This window comes from Lissotriton vulgaris, chromosome 2_1 (assembly GCF_964263255.1).
Source record: "Lissotriton vulgaris chromosome 2_1, aLisVul1.2, whole genome shotgun sequence".
NCBI lineage: Eukaryota > Metazoa > Chordata > Amphibia > Caudata > Salamandridae > Lissotriton > Lissotriton vulgaris.
In genome coordinates this window covers 1,647,737,217-1,647,754,170 of record NC_141687.1, presented here as the reverse complement: position 1 = coordinate 1,647,754,170, position 16,954 = coordinate 1,647,737,217, and the positions used below count along the sequence as shown (strand labels likewise).

The window sequence follows — 16,954 nt, the reverse complement described above, 5'->3', positions numbered from 1 at the left end:
TGTAGCAGCAAAGACCTCATTACTGCGTCGTCCGTTTCCCTGGTCGCGACAAAATAGTTGTTGAGGTGTTCAATCCATATCCTCCAATGGGGGGATGCTGATGCAGGATCTTCTAACTCACTGAATGGAGGTAGAACTCCTGACTCTGCATGTTGGAATGGTATGCGGGCTGGTGCTGCGGCATGATCGTCGTCCCTCATGGCGTCCGGCTGTGGGTGATCCTAAATGTGTTGAGACAGGTGACGTGTCTCGAGCTCTGGCGTGGCTTGGGGGTGGAACGGCGCAGGGTGACCCACCTGGTGATCTGCGGGGTCTCCTCACCTCCTCCTTTTAATTCACGGGTAAGTGACGGTGGCAGGGTGACTTGAAAACCCCTGCTTGCCCCCGTGTGCCTTTGCGCAGCTACTTGGTGCTTGGATATATCCCCTCCTTCCCCTAACTTGTCTTCTGCTGGATTCCCCTTGTATGCCCCCTTGGGTGGGCCATGTTCAGCACCAGAGTCTGCCACTCTGGCGTTCTAGCCCTGCCAGGCGATATTTCCAGCAGCTCCAGTGGGGCCCAGAGTGACAACCTTCTGCAGTTCCCACACGGCCTGGGCATGAAAACGCGGGGCGTCTGGCACACAGTCTCGTGCTCCTCTGCCAGGCATTTGGACCTTCACGATGCCTTTCTCCCTGGGCGCGCCATTGTGGAGGTGGGGCGGGGTGAGCACACTCTGTAGGCACCCGGCTGATTCCGTCAGACGCGGCTCGTGTCGTACAGCGCCTGTGGCTGCCACGGTGCAGGCTAGCGGGAGGTGCGAGCGAGCGAGGGTCAGGCCTTGCTGGGGGTGGTTAAACTGCGCGGGGGCAGGAACACATTAATGACACTCACAGACCACTATGGTGCATTGGTCGGAAGTGACGACCCCGAGCGGCCGCCCTTCTTTTATTTAACCCCGCAGGCCACGCCTGGCCTGCGGATGTGGTGGGGTACAACATTTCAGCTACTAGACTGCTAACTGCTACAGGTATGAATGTGTGATCTTTTTCGGTGCTTCACTCCTCTCCTGAGAAACTGCTCAGGAGACTTCTTTCTGGTTCTTCTGTGATCACAGCTATTCGCAGAAAATGGGTTTGCTGACTCATCCAAATGCAGAGCACTGAACTGTTGCAAATTCAAATTTTTTACGTTATCCCCAGTTGCATCCAGGTCACCCATTTATGTTAGTGCCCATGTCTACTGTACGCATCGCTAACAAATTTGCCAACCCCCATCAGCCCCAGGGTCCCAAGTTTTCTCTCTTCTATAGGAACCACTCCCTTCATTGCCAGAATACCCATCTCTCACGGGTGGTCAGATCCTTGTGTCACACTAATGTAAACGTTGCCCTTGCCCAGAATGCTTGGGCCAACGTATCCGTCTTGTAGGTTCACTCCGAAACTTGTAATCCATTGTTCCACCGTGTTTCGTGTTTATTTTCTTTCTAATAAGCAAATATGAAGCAGCTGTTTTCAGTGGACAAAGTCCTTGTTGGGGAATAGTAACATAACCTTAGAGCCTGCAGTAGTGGGCTCTAACAGCCATTGATAGGCCTGAGCTGAAGACCTTTAATAAGGGAGCGGGATTTCAATGGCTGGTAGAGTCCTCTATGGAGAGCTCTAAGGCTATTAGAGCATGCTGCCCCAAGAGGTCAGAATGTTCTAATTTATGAAAACAAAGGCCTCTCAGTGTCCAAGGGGATTCACCCCTCGGGCTCCGTGAGGCCTTTTGTTTACAGCAACAGCTGTGAACAAACATTGGAATGTTGAAGCTCTGGGCTTCTACCTGCCATTAGAAGCCCTGAGCACTCCATCGTTTTCAATGGAGCTCCCAACATACCAATGTTCTAAAAGTGATGGTCACACTAAACATTCTAAAGCTACTGCTACTACCACTGCTAATACTACTATTACTACTACTGCTACTACTACTAATAATAATAATACAGACAATGGAAGACATATGCCTTTATTGTGCGTCGTCTGTGGATCAGAGCTGGAAGATTAACAAAGGAAAACATGACCATGATTTCGAACCCTCTTTAGTGCAGAGAAGAGGCAAACGGATACGTAGGGAAAGCATGAGTGTTCCAGGTTTTGTAGGGCTGGGTTTGAGTCAGTCCTATGGCAGGATCGTGCCTCCGAAAGTCCTGGTGGTTTGTGGCAGAGTGATTCACATTTCAGGCAACTGTGATTGGTTGACGCTACAGACCCACTGACCTATCAGAGAGGCAGCGGTCCCCTTAGTCCCATGCATACAAATCGATTTCTGTTCCTTTCGCTGGTGGTCACACCAACGAACTTTACATGAGAATATAGCATGCGAAAATAGATGACAAAAAGTAGACCCTAAAATACAGACAACAATAATCTAAATCTTTTTTAAATATCTCACTACAAAAATGTTAACCAAAAACTTAAGCCCACTATCAAGCCTGTAAACTAAATTTTGCTAAGAATGGACTATCAGCAATAAACTAACCCAGTTATGAAAGATGTGGGAATTAAGCTATGCTAGATTTTGGAATAAAATACAGGTAGACATTTTTGTAAGGAGATATTCTAGTAAAGTCAGAATTTTGCAATCTTCATTTTTGGGCCTATGTTTTTTCAGTCTATTTTTACAAAGGGAATACTTTGGGCACCTTCACGTCCCCCTTGAAGGCTGGTGGCACCCTTCGATACTCTGCATCACAGCTTCAACCCTGTGGGAATGACACTCCGGTGCCCTTCAACCCACAGTAGCCATCAGGGTTCTTGTGCAGGTACTGCTGGTGGTAGTCCTCAGCATAGTAAAAGGTGGGGGCCTCACGGATCTCTGTGGTGATGGTGCCTAACTGGTTTGCTGTCAGCTCCTGGCAAGAGAGAGCAGATTCAGAGTCAGTCAATCGTCCACCTCACAGAAGTGGCGCCTCGCGACATGTCCTTGAGGAATACGTAGATATCTAAAGCAGGAAAAGTTAGCGTCTCAAGTGTGGACTGCAGCTATGTGCTACCAGGTATACATTCTGCGCTGCAGCAAGTGCACCTCCACACCACCCTGCTCATGTACCTCAATCCTTCATCGCAGCACCCCCTCCTCAGACGCACATACACCTCTGCCAACACAGATCACCACCCTGCAGATGCAGCTCACTTTTGCCTGGAACACTCACTGCTATTCCATTGCTGGGTGATATGACTCCACCTCTCAACCCTTCTCTAGCTAGACACCTTGGAGGAACCACTGGCATAAATTCACAACTAGTCACCAATAAAGGGAGCCTGTATGTATGTATGTGTGTTCTTATATAGCGCTCGACTTACCCTAGGGCATCTCGGCGCTTGCATTGGGAACCCGTCCTGGCTTTTCCCTGTGAGATAACCCGTACTGGGCATCCCCAAGGTGAAAGCCAGGCATCCCGCCGTGGGGGGCCATTGTGGAGATTAAGCAAGCTTAATGCCCAGCGTTGCAGAGTGTGAACCCATGATTAGAGTGGGCCCGAAGTGAGAAATATCGAGTCCGTGGACAATTGGGCTCAAGACCCTGCCGCGTCAGGAATTGAACCCTGGTCCCGGGTCTGAACTCTGCTTCAGGGTCTGCCTGCTCTAACCAGTGAGCCACACTTCTCCAGACTTCTTCGCCTGTGGTTGTTGTGGTGAACTCTGATGACGCAGAGCACCAGACCTAAACAGCCTCCTGCAGCATTCACACCAGTCATCTCCTTGGGCCTGATTAAAATCAGGGTTACTCCGTCACAAATGTGACCCACAGCCAATCCGCCAAATTACAATTCCATAATATTCCATCCGCCAAGATAGTAATCAGGCCTTTATTTTTTTATTTGGGATCTGAGGCACCTTTGTTATTGTTAATGATATTGACCGCACATTATTGGGATGGTAATATGAGTGCAAAGTACTAACGTTTTTTGATCTCGGTTTCTACATTTGTTGTTCATGTTTCATGGCTTCCATAAAGACGAATGCCCCTGATGGAGAGCCTGCAGGCTTGAAAGGCCTGGGTAGGGCCAGACTGAAAATGTTTATTATTTCCATGGATGAAAAAAGATGAATTAATGTGAGTATAAGTAACACCAGGAGTGTGAATACAAAGTTATTTCAATAAAATGAATTTTTCTTACTGTTTGGCGAATAAAATAATTTTTCACAAGGTTTCGTGAAAATTGAAAGCACGTATTAATCTAAAAAGGTGAACAATATAAAAGTCAGCTGATCAGTGGTGCATTCTGGTGCTCCAGCTAGACACAATGTGTAAACATGATTCTTATGAATATAAAAACTTTTCAGGAGGTATGCTCCAGTTTGTATGACTGTTTTACAACTCATCATAAAAACTAGACATGTGTAGAGTTTGTGAACTTCTGGTTACGGAACTCCACGAACTGACCCAAAAACTCTGCCACGCTACGTGGAGTTCCGCAAGCGGCGGAGTGCTTTAGGTGTTGCTGCTCATACAGACTTTTAGCGCCCGGTGTTTATTCCGTGCTGGAAAATCAGTGCAAATGGCAACAAGAGGGCGCTGCTTCTTTCTGCCGCTCGAGTAGATGCTCTACTCGAGCGGCAGCTTCCTCAACGTGAACGGAAGGTTTGTCAACACTAGCGGTCGCCCGCATTGAGAAATCTCGCTGGGAGGTAGTCTAGCGTTGGATTTTCCTTGCTCGCCAACTTAACATTGTGAGCGCGAGTGAGGAAAAAACTCAGCTCCACGATCTGAACTCCGTCTGCTCTGTGGAGTGCAGAAAACTCTGCAAATTCTGCAAATGGAACAGAGTTCACCATCAAGGCCTAACAAAAACAAGAACATTGGATCAGGAATAACTGTGCAACCTTTGGAGATATAAGCAATAGAGCTGCAGGCTGTGGCAATCTACTGCTCCAGAATATCTCCCCCATGGGACATCCTAGTGCAGAAAATCATCACAATCGATGAAGGTCAGGAGTTTTCCTCAGAGATTGCTGAATCAGTCGAAGCAAGGAATCATTGCCCATCTTTACCATGGCCAAAGGTTTCTGCGTTGCACAACTTGCAGGCATATGTCTGCTCTCTCTGCTTGGTGGAGGGAGCAGTCACTTCCTTAAGGATTTTCCTGCCTCTCATAACTAGACAGTACAATACACTAGAAAGAAAAACATTGACGCAAAGAGACACTGACATGCTAATTCAGTAGGATTATGATTCAGCCTATCACCGTTGCCAAGGGCCGGGAGGAGCCACTCTATGTAGGTAGACCTTCATCGGGACCTCTGCTTTTTTGACGAGAAGAAAGGGAACTATGATGAATGGAATCCAGATGAATCTGACCCATTTGTTTTGTTTTGGTTTTGTTGTTTCTTTAAGCAGTGACTCAACCGTACCCCCCTTCTCTAATGACCCATTAATGTCCCTCTTGCCCTGCATCCACCTGTGCCCCTCATCTTTACTTTGTTTTCGGTGACTGCTTGGGACATGCAACCTCCTGGCTTGTGGTCTGATGAAGAAAGCTACAACTATTTTATTTGTCAGAATACAGTAGAAGGGCCCTTCATGCCTCTGGTCCTGGCTGGTATGGTGTTTCGGGCGTTTTGGTCTAGCACTGCCATGCCGCTGCCTCTGACTTTGGATTTCTTTGAATATCGAATAGTCAGAATGTTGTCCTGCATACTTCTGAAGGTCCGGGTTGGGTGATACTTTGGAAGTATGAGGTTGGCTCTTATTGAGCTCTTATTCCAAATGGCACTGTGGGAGGTGCAGATCCACCTAAGTTGTATGTTTGCAGATACAGAAAAATCTGAGACTGCATCTGTTGGCCGCCTTTATGTGAAACAAATAGTTTGAATTGAATACTAGTATGATGGGTACATTTTAGACAATCTGGGGAAATGTATTACTGCTCTAATTCTTGCGTAGAGGCCATGACTCTGTGTTTCATGGATAGAATCGGCGTGATACTGTGGGTCTGTTGCTGGTTGCAGTCTTCCTGCTCTTACAAATGTTGTTATTCTATTGCCTTTTAGTAATTCACCACCCTGAGGATTCTGGATGTCTTAGAAGAAATGGTAGGTTCCGTATAGAGTACTGAACGCAGAGAATGGCTTTCAAAAGCACGGGGAAGACACCATTACCGGACTTTCGGCCTTGCCCCCGTTTAACGTCAGCCATCTTTGTCTCATGCACGAATGGACAGCATGGAGGCAGCAGTGAGTGAGGGAGCCTGAGTCTTTCATCAACATCGCAATCAACTGAGTGTCACTTGCATAAGTCAGGAGCCCTGGATGATCTATCTCAGCAGGGTCATGTGATCATTAAAGAGCAAGATAGAGGACACATAAAGGCAGTATAAAGGCAGCTATATTCTCAGAGACAATAAATATTGATGGGATATGAAGGAAAAGCACATGTTGTTTTTTTTTAAACCCTGCTTCAACATTTCTTACACACTCCTGTGGTGGTTGATGATGCTAAAGGACGCTAAAAGGTTATATGTTATTAAGGTTTCCAAGTGGCCTTTACCACTAGGTGAAACTATTAAACATCTGGCGGCACTGGCTCAGCCCTTTGGGTGCAAATTAGTCTTGCATCAGTCAAGTTAGTAATGAAACAAGCTACTATAGAGAACATCTTTGTACCCAATTGCCACTTAATTCTCACTGTCCCAGCTTCAATAAAAATGTTCTCTTTATCCTTTATTCAAATTACATTTTGTTTCTATTCATAGCCATTTAGTAAAATGTTCATGGTGGTAATAAACTCCTCACATATACAGCTACTTCCGACACATGTTTCACAATAATCCCAGTTTTTCAAGTCTTAACGTAATTCACCTGCTGATTCATATTACTTATAAAGAACCAACTTTCTTGCAAGACAGAACTCTGGAATTTAGATTTCTTCAGTTTACTTCCATTTTTTATATAAAAAGATTCCTTTATTCTATTTTTCTGTGGATTTTCGCAATATTGTTGTTCTGTTTTTCCCACTGGAAGGTGTCACTTTAGGTGGAAATCCTTACTACTGGTCCTTCCTTCTTGCACTTTGTCAAGGCCAGATGCTCACGGAAAATAATCAGCCAAGCATGTTAAGAGATTTAGCATGGCACTGTCTTTGAATGACGACAATCGCTTCCATTATTCTGCTGATCAGAGGAAAGTTGGAAACTGGCAAAAGCTTGGGAATATACTGGGAGCTTGTCTTTTTAGAAGAAGACTTCAAATAGCAATGTTCCAAGTTTCTCGAAGATGCCTTTAGCAAGAGAATCATGATGATACTGACATCAGGCACAATGACAATTGAGATCTTTCTCAGTGATCCCATCCAGGCATGGATTCAAGATGAGAAGAAAGTTGTCATTTGAAATAGGATTAAGCGAAACAATGGTTCATAATCAACCAATCAGTCCAAGAGGTATTAAATTCAATCCAAATAAACATCAATCCTATGTCATATGGCAATTTCTTTTGCAGCAAATATGGGCAGAGACACATATACACATTTTAAGTAAATTAATTTATTAAACAATATTTAAAAAAATAAGTGAAAGAAGGATTTTTAAAAAATTCACATCGCATTGACAACATAAGAAAAACTCCTTATACACAATTTCCATAAATTAGGAGTTTGGTTGTAATGGGGTCAACGGCGTTTCGATCTCAATTATTCGAGATCATCATCAGAACTGATGTATGAGCACCTGATATTCTTCTAGTCTACGGATTGACGAGACAGTCGGCTGCAAGTGGCGTTACGGGCTATGAATGTCCAGAAGAAGCATTACTAGTAAGTATATTTGGAGGACCACGTATCCAATAATGGTCAATGAAAGGCTTGGGGTTAGGAGGCCTAGCATGTGGACCAAGGGGAGTAAAGCCCCATCGCATTTAGTGACTTGGAAAGGCAGTCACTTTCCAAATGCCGACGAATCGTCCGCCCCTCCCATCGTCTACCGACCCTTGTGGTAGTCCGGATGAAATTATCTTTGCCGCCCACTGACTATGCAATGGTTTCCTTGTAATTAAATGAATTGGGGCTTTACTCATCTTGGTCCACATGCTAGGCCTCCTAACCCCGGAGCTTTTCCTTGACCATTAATGGATACATGGTCCTCCAAATATACCTACTCTTAACGTTTCTTCTGGGTATTCATGGCCCGTAACACCACTTGCAACCGACTGTGTCGCCAATCCTTAGATGTGTAGAATATCAGGATCTCATACACCAGTCCTCATGATGATCTCGAATAATTGAGAGCGAAGACAACATTTATGAAAATTGTGTGTAAGGAGATTTTCTTATGTTGTCAATGCAATATACGTTTTTTTTAAATCCGTCTTTCACTCACCACAGCACACTTCTTCTTCAATTACAAGTGAGCACCAGAACTATCTATATATTTTAGAATATTGTAAAATACATTAATTGACTTAGAATGTTTTTATGTGTACCTCACTATATTTACTGCAAAAGAAATTGCCATATGACATAGGATACAGGATTGATGTTCATTTGGATTTAATGTAATATCTCTTCGACCGATTGGCTAATTATGAACCATTGTTTCTTTTAATCATATACTAACCTTGGTTCTAGTATTGGAGTCCCCTTGTTAAGTAATCCATGCCATTTAAAATAAGGTTTTAGAAAAGACTGTAACAAGATTAAAGAAATTCTGTGAGTGTGATTGAGGGAGGAAAGACTTTTGACATGGGTGTAGATGTAGCACAGTGGAAGCTTGTATTTACACCTGTTGTCCCAGGTTCTTATAGATTATCCAATACCTCTTGTGAAATGATGACATCACAACTGAGAAGGTGTGAGGATTGCTGATGTTCTTGAAGAGTTTTAAGAGCCATGTTGAGTCACTGTCGACATTTTTAAGATGACTTCAGAAACAAGCCTACTTGGCCATTAATATTACTAATCTGCAACATCTTTAAAGTTCAAAATGATCAGGTGGGGAGGTAGAATCTTATAACACAGGAAACACTCTGCTTCCTTGATTGGCATAAAAGTAATAAAAAAGAGTGCACCCACACCATTCTCAGTTATTAGAGTCTCTTCTTAAAATAGTAGTGAGACCCTCAATGACTATTTTCCTCAGTGGTATAATCTCAGCACTATACTACTTGTAGTCAAGTGTATTATCATCAGGTCTCTCCTCTACCAGGAGTTAGAGTCCCCTATCTGAGAGACATGGTTGGATATGTGCAAAAGGAGGTGCATTAAAATTGTTGCCACCCCTGTAAAAAGTATCTTTAACTATGAAAGGGGGATGGTCACAAGGTTAAAAGAACAGAGAGATGTGATAAGGACAATTGATCCGTCCAACACATCCAATGGATGATCAAAAAAAAGGTCGACATGTTTCAACCAACTAGTGCCCGTAGGGACCGATAGCCTTTTTAAGGACCAAATGAATATCAGATTCCTAAGGTAGCTAGTGGGACATTACTTTGTTACGTGCTTCTTGTGCAATCATCCTAGGGCATCTACTGGTGTCCCCTGAAACATAAAATACAATAGAAAAACACAGTGTTGTGAGTATACGTACATTTTGTTACATATAATCCACAAAACTGATAAGACTTTTTTTACCTAGTGTACTATCTTACAGTGAGAGACCAAAGAAGTTGTGTACCTATTCACATGGATTGTACCTACTGGTATGCGTTTTTTAAGGTGGAATTAACTAACGGAAAAGTGGAAAAGTGCAGATGGATTAAAAGTGGCTATACATTTTTTTTTGTTGCCTACAGGCTACTTTCCAAGACCTTATTTTTTCAATAAACATTTCATCAGCCTACCCTAATTTTATTAAACTCTCCTCTCCAGATCCTGGGAGAACCACTAAATTGTGTTCAAGTGTAGGTTGCTTAATTCTCTTGAACGAAGTAGGAGCTACAAATGCCATTGATTCTTGAAGCACAGATCAGAAATTCTGGATGTGAATTTGAGTTGTTGACACCCAATTGGTAGTCTGCGGTCTATGCACAGAGGGGTAGCTTCACAGGGATGTTTGTTGTGTGACAACCCCAAAATTAATGCATTCTTGGCTTGGGAGTTGGGTCTAGAGGCCTTGAGTTGGGTTCGCTATGTATATATTTTTTTTGTGGTCTTCATTTCACTTAGGGGTTTTAACTTTCTCATTTTTGGATGAGAAACTTAAATATATATATGACTGATTTAGCAAAAACGTAGTAAATCTACACCAATAGAAGTGCTCCTTGAATGGGTGTATGTGTAATGTTTTTGGCATTTACATCTATTGGCAGTGGTAGGCTTGGGAAGCTGTGTCTGTCTCGGATTTCTGGGCACATTCCTATGGGATAAATGCTTGAAAATAGTCTGCACAGTGGCAATCGCTCGAGGAAGCATCCATCCCATTGTTTAACACAAATTGTGCCCTAATAGACAGAGGCACACATAGTGTAAATTAGTACTGACCCTGCTCCTCATGGAAACAGTCCTTCCCCCACCTTGGGCCTCTCACCCCTCCACCCTGCAGCCACTGTTTTTAGTTGAGACATTTGAGATTCACACCCCTGAGTCTCACTGACTAAGCTACGCCGCTGTGTGTGCAGAGGTGGATCCCAAAACCTTCGCTGCTAAGCAGGTCTGCCAAACAACCAGGTACAAATGATGGAACCCAATATCACAGATTTTCTCCCTCCTTAGTAAAAAAAAAAAAAGAGTAGTTTTTAAAGATTTTGTTCTAGTTAAATGGAATTGATGGCTAGGGTAGTAACGTGGAACACTATTGCCCACATGTGCCTGAGCTTATACACCAATCAGGTAGCTTTGCGCCTAGCCTGTGATGGAACTGGGGGCCAGTGCCGGACTGGCCGTAGCAGGAATCTGTCGTTTTCCTGGGATGCTGGAAGGGTGGGGACCGGTTTTTGGGGTGCTGGTGCCTGGTTTTTCAAGGGTGGTGTGATGTCGTCCCCCATTAACAAAAGCAGCAGTGCTTCACACTTGTCCCCGGGGGACTGGTGCAACAAAATTGCCGGGGCTGTTTTAGGTTTCCCTGCTGGGAGCGAGTATCGGCCTAGACACATGCGGTCTCTTTTCCTGCGGCCATGAGGGCACTTGCACGTTGTGCTGTTAAGCTGCTGTTCTAATAAGTGTTTTTGCAGATTCATATGTAAGGAATTGGGTCAAGCCAGCTGTTAGAGGGTGCATGTATAGCATGTGATGGGACCTTTGTAGTCATGCCCAGTGCACTCTAACAAAGAGTTGAGTGTCGGCCAGGGAGGCGTGAACTAAACACCAAGGGGAGGGGTGGCCATCCAGCTACAGACCTGCCCTGGAGCAGGGGTGCTGGTCAGGAAGAAATGGACATACCTAATGGGGATAATCAGGGAGTCATTGCTTACCCTGGGCCCTGGCCAGCCAAATAATATGGGGAGCTGCTGCAATTGTCACACTTAGACCCCCCACAAAGCTCTGCTCATACATCTCAGTCATTAGCTACGCAATGCCTCTTAGTCCAGCACTGGGACCCCACACTGCTCTGCCAGACGACCTGAATCCTGCTGCTGCGCCACATCCTATGATAGCAGTGTCGCCATTTATGTATTTCTGAGAATGCAATTGTATCGTTCCCTGCAGTGATAGTGCTGCACTAAAACGTCTCACACAACTCTGTCGAGCCACCCCACTCTTCTAGCGCCTTCTGCTGTGAAAGCCGTAGCACTGTTCACAGCGTTCTCCTCAGAAAACTGCATCCTACCCTCAGCTCCCTACTTAGATTTCAGCGCTGCCTCCTCCCAGACATCTCTGCGACAGCACCTCAGGACTGTGCAGTGACATCTCCTAATATCACAGGCCCTTGGCTGCTCAGGGGCTCCCTGGTACAGGCTGGCCCTGTGCCAGGGCACCTCAGTCTGTACTTGTGCTGACACTCAAACAGCTCTGCCAGGGCACCTCGGTCTGTACTTGTGCTGACACTCACACAGCTCTGCCAGGGCACCTCAGTCTGTACTTGTGCTGACACTCACACAGCTCTGCCAGAGCACCTCACTCTGTACTTGTGCTGACACTCAAACAGCTCTGCCAGGGCACCTCAGTCTGTACTTGTGCTGACACTCACACAGCTCTGCCAGGGCACCTCAGTCTGTGCTCTGCCAGGGTACCTCAGTCTGTACTTGTGCTGACACTCACACAGCTCTGCCAGGGCACCTCAGTCTGTACTTGTGCTGACACTCACACAGCTCTGCCAGGGCACCTCAGTCTGTGCTCTGTCAGGGCACCTCAGTCTGTACTTGTGCTGACACTCACACAGCTCTGCCAGGGCACCTGAGTACCGGCCTGCAGCACGCTATGGGATTCATCTCCCGAGACACTCACAGCTCTGCAAGGGCACCTCAATCTGTACTTGTGCCGACACTCACACTGCTCTGCAAGGGCACCCCAGTCTGTGCTCTGTCAGGGCACCCCAGTCTGTACTTGTGCTGACACTCACACAGCTCTGCCAGGGCACCTCAGTCTGTACTCTGCCAAGGCACCTCAGTCTGTATTCTGCCAGGGCACCTCAGTTTGTACTCTGCCAGGGAACCTCAGCCTGTACATTTGCTGACAGTCACACAGCTCTGCCAGGGCACCTCAGTCCCGGCCTGCAGCACGCTGTGGGATTCATCTCCTGAGACACTCACAGCTCTGCCAGGGCACCTCAACCTTCACGTGTGCGCATTCACGCCCAAGGCATAATAGCCACTAAGTGGAACATGTGCAGGCTGGATGAAAGGTGACCCTAAGAAAGGAGAGGCATGTGCCGGGGATCCTAGATCTTAACAGGAAAGTAGTGCAGTCCCAGCATTAAGTAACCATATGTGTGTGTGTGTGTGTATGTGTGTGTGATTGTGTGTGTGCGCGCATGTGTGTGTGCTTGTGTATGTGCATGCATTCACGTGTGTGTATGCTTGTGTATGTGCATGTGTGCATGCATACACGTGTGTGTGTGTGTGTATGCATGCTTTTGTATGTGTGTGTATGCATACATGTGTGTGTTTGTGTTCAGCGGGAAGGTGGTTAAAGATCAGCTGATGGCAAGAGTCCCTCAACGTTAAACATAGGCTTCATAGTTGTCTCTACAAGCCAAAGTACCACCAGGGGTCGCCCTTCCCCGTTTAGAGAGGTGGCCTTGGGCTCCATATCTGAATGAAAGACGGAGGCCTGCTCCTAAGGCTTGAGCTGGTTGTGAGGGAGACCCGGGAGTGAAAGCTCCTTGTTTGAGCTCCAGAGTTGAATGTAGATTCCATGCGGGATCACTAGTCAGACTGAGCTGCCTGCACGTGTGGATGGATCGATTGCAAGGTGACAAGGACAACTAGATCCTCATAATGCCCGCTGCCTGCGTCATAAAACACGCACTCAGCGAGATGCTGTTCAGGTGGAATCAACGGATGAAGAGGTTGCTGCAGGCTGCCGCAGATCACTACAATCCTTGTACATACTCCTGTCTATGCAGAGATCAGGAGTATAAGGCGCGTAGAGTTTACTGCACCCAATGGTCCCCGGATGTAATAATCCCTGCGTCGCCGCAATGTTCCACAAGTACTTTTCGGCAGATCAAATTTGCCAAAATATACCTGGATAAAAGTGCCTGCAAAGGTACCGGAACCTTCAGCTTCTGGCGCACAAAGCATCAAAATCGACAAAAGAGACACCATTTTAGGACAAAACTCAGAATTGGGCCACGTAGCACACCAGACAGATTCCGAACACTAGAGTATCGAATTTTGCCAGGTGTGATAAAAAAATTGCAATCCCCGCCTAGGCACCCCTAAAAAGGGTGAAATTGTTCTACACCCATGAAGGACAGAAATGTTAATAGTGAACCACTCTCAGGAGAAGAGTAGCGTGCCTGCCGGAAGTATTTCCCCTTCATTTGTTTGTGGTGGTGGAATCTAATATTAATGACGACATACTGACGCACTCCAAGTAACCATCAATGTGGAGCTGGGAAAGTAAGGTCATCTCACTCAGCCTATGACAGAGACATTCATCTGAAGTGAGATTATGTAAGAGCCGTGGGAGTGAAGGAATGGACTTCCCCCAGAATGCACCCCGCCATCAGTATGTAGAACCCTCACGCTGCAATAATGCCATGTATGAATGACTTGTCCTAAACGCTGAGGAGTCGATTACGAGCTGCACAGACCTGAGGGGGGAGATACCAGGGTTGGAATTAATAATTCCAGATGGAGTCCCCATACCAGAATCTGGGTTTTATAAATGAAAGTCCTTAGAAGGGGGAATAACAGGTGGACCTAATACATTGGGTTTGTCACCACATACAAATTCCCAATACTTTGGGCGTTGCCATGGTCATTTTCCTCCTGCTCCAAGGGGGGTCCTTTTTGCCCAGAGGCCAAGGAAACCGTAGATCATGTCCTGTACTTTTGTCCTCAGTAGTCAGTACTATGTACATAGGAGAAGTGTGGCTCAGGGGTTAGAGGCGGCAGACCCGGAAGCTGAGATCGGCCCTGGACCAGGGTTCAATTCCCCGCCTCGGTGGGTCTTGGGCTAAAAATTCCACGGACTCGATAATTCTTGCTCCAGTGCCTCCTCGACTCACGGGTTCACACTCTGCGACTCTGGGCAATAGCTTGCTTAATCTCCACAATGGCCCCTCGCGGCAGGATGCCTGGCTTTCAACTTGTGGATACCCTGCCGGGATATCTCACAGGGGAATACCAGGACAGGTTCCCTAAGCAAGCGCCGGGAAACCCACTGCGGGTAGCTGTGCGCTATATAAGCTCAAATACATTTAAATGTACCCTCTCGGAGAAAATGGATCCTGCCGTTGTGCCACAGTCTGAGCATTAGGGACTATAAAATTGAAACTAGGGTATTCAACGCAGAAACCCTTCAACCAACTGTCTCCCATTTTTTTGCATGCATGTGGAGACACAGAGAAAAAAAGACCGCCCTGTTGTCGCTTAGTACTCAGTACCTAAAATCCTTGAGCGTTTGAGTTGCATTTTGCTGTTTTCTATGATTTCTTAAAGCACGTGCTGTTGCTTTTAGTTTTTAGAATGAATTTTAACTTCTCATTTTACAATCATCGTGATGTTCCCCTCATATGCTGCTAGTTTTAATTGTGTTATTTTTATCATCTTATATGTCATGATTTTAAGCGTCAAATTATTGAATGATTCTACAGTCTTAAGTTATGTTTGCTTTTATAGCCATTGCCAAAATAAAGTTATTATGAATGTCAACATACCTGAGTGTGGCTTGATCAGGTATGGTAATGCAAAATCAGGGCTGTAAGGAATGCAACACCCAGCGTCACTCGGGCACAATAATTCATTCTCAGAGGACACAGATCACACATCTATTTGAGCAAATTATAATAGAGTATATTGAGTGGGTTAGCCAGATCAAATATTTAATAAACCACTTAGTGGACCTTATCAGAAGTTGTTTGAATAATTGCGTCATCTGTGTCCCCTGGGCACCTGCATGAATGGCAATGTGTTTATGTTCCTTACCTCATTAATGCTCGTAATCTTCTGGGATTAGTGGCCCTACCTAGGTACTAATGGGAATGTGTCATGACGCCGACCATTTTTAACCACTACATATGATAAGCTTTTAGGTGGACTTGGGGTCCTCCTCTATTTTCTCTGTTCTTCCTGCACCAGGTGATTTTGGGTGAGGAATACCGTCCCACTGAGAGTTGACTGAAGAAGCATCCATTTTAGGAATGCCACTCAGTCCACTCGGAAGGAGGGTCTAGGAACTGATCAATCACTAAAGGCACTGCCTGTTATTGGTTAACAGGTGAGTGACAGATGTGTGAAGTAGGGCAGAGCCACTGGAATTATGAAATTCGGCATCCCCGCAGAATTATGGATTTGCTACATTTGCCTCGTAATCCATCATCTGCTGCATAATCTGCTGGTATCAGTAAATCTTCCTAGCTCACACGGGTCAAAAGATACTGAAATTGCGGCACCCCATGTTCTTCATAAAGGACGCCCCATGTAAAGGTTGCAGTTGCGGCTCCCAATTCTCGCAATTGAAGGGGATGGGGGGGTCGCTCAGGGTTATCACGCGGGGTTACCGCGAGGGAGGGGTTGGGGGTAAAATAAAACATACCTGACCTGTCCCACGCCGCCTCTGCTCCTGGGCCAGGTCAATGTTTTCTTGCTCCTGCACAGGAACAGGCATGCTCCCTCCCCTCCTGTAAGCCAATCACAATGCTGCAATGGCAGCGTTGTGATCGGTGCGGAGTCCCGGACAGCGCCCAGCAGGGCACTTGTAGGAAGGCCATTTTCTCTAAGTAGGCTGCATAGAGAAAATGTAGAGTGTGCATCACTGCTTTGGTCGGCCCCAGGGGTGACCAAAGCAGTCACTGTACTTAGAGTGGTGCAAGCCACTCCTCCCCGACTCACCCCAACCAGACATATCCTCCCGCCCGCCCCAACCAAGCATATCCTTGCCTTCTGCTTTCTCGCAGCGCGAGAAGCAGAAAATTAACTAGTATTTAAAATACCATTTTATTCTCTGCTTCTCGCAAAAAGCAGTGGGCGGTGCTCCTCCACCCTAATGGAGGAGCCGCCACTGAAATGTTGACTGGTCATCTTTTATTATTAACGTATTTTGGATGTTTAATTGGTGCTAAGGATGCAAAGCTTTTCCCATAAAATGTTTACATGTGAACACATTTCTTAAATTATGAAGTAATACTGTCAGAATATGTGCCGCATTAGGTCGCATAATTTTCCTTTTCTTGTCTCATACTTTTGTCAATCCTGCTGCATAATTCCAGTGACCCTGAAGTAGGGGCACTAAGCTTGCTACTGAGATGCAAACCTAAAGGACGAGAGGAGTCAAAGAGCCAGGTGCCTACACTCACATCTTCAAGTCTTCCACACCACGATTTATGATCATGTCTGATATAGAATAACTATTCATGATTTTACATCCAGAGCAATATATTACAATCATT

The 16,954-nt window shown here is 45.7% G+C and overlaps 1 protein-coding gene across 1 annotated transcript in view; it reads right to left on the bottom strand.

Moving 5' to 3' along the window:
* Positions 1-1,973: 1,973 nt before the first annotated feature.
* LOC147733011 (uncharacterized) overlaps positions 1,974-16,954 on the bottom strand; it is a 176,746-nt gene continuing 161,765 nt past the window's right edge. The window contains exon 6 of the mRNA XM_086957566.1: positions 1,974-2,875. Within this exon, the coding sequence (XP_086813692.1) occupies positions 2,720-2,875 (156 nt within the window). The 3' untranslated portion in view covers positions 1,974-2,719. The remainder of the gene's footprint in view (positions 2,876-16,954) is intronic.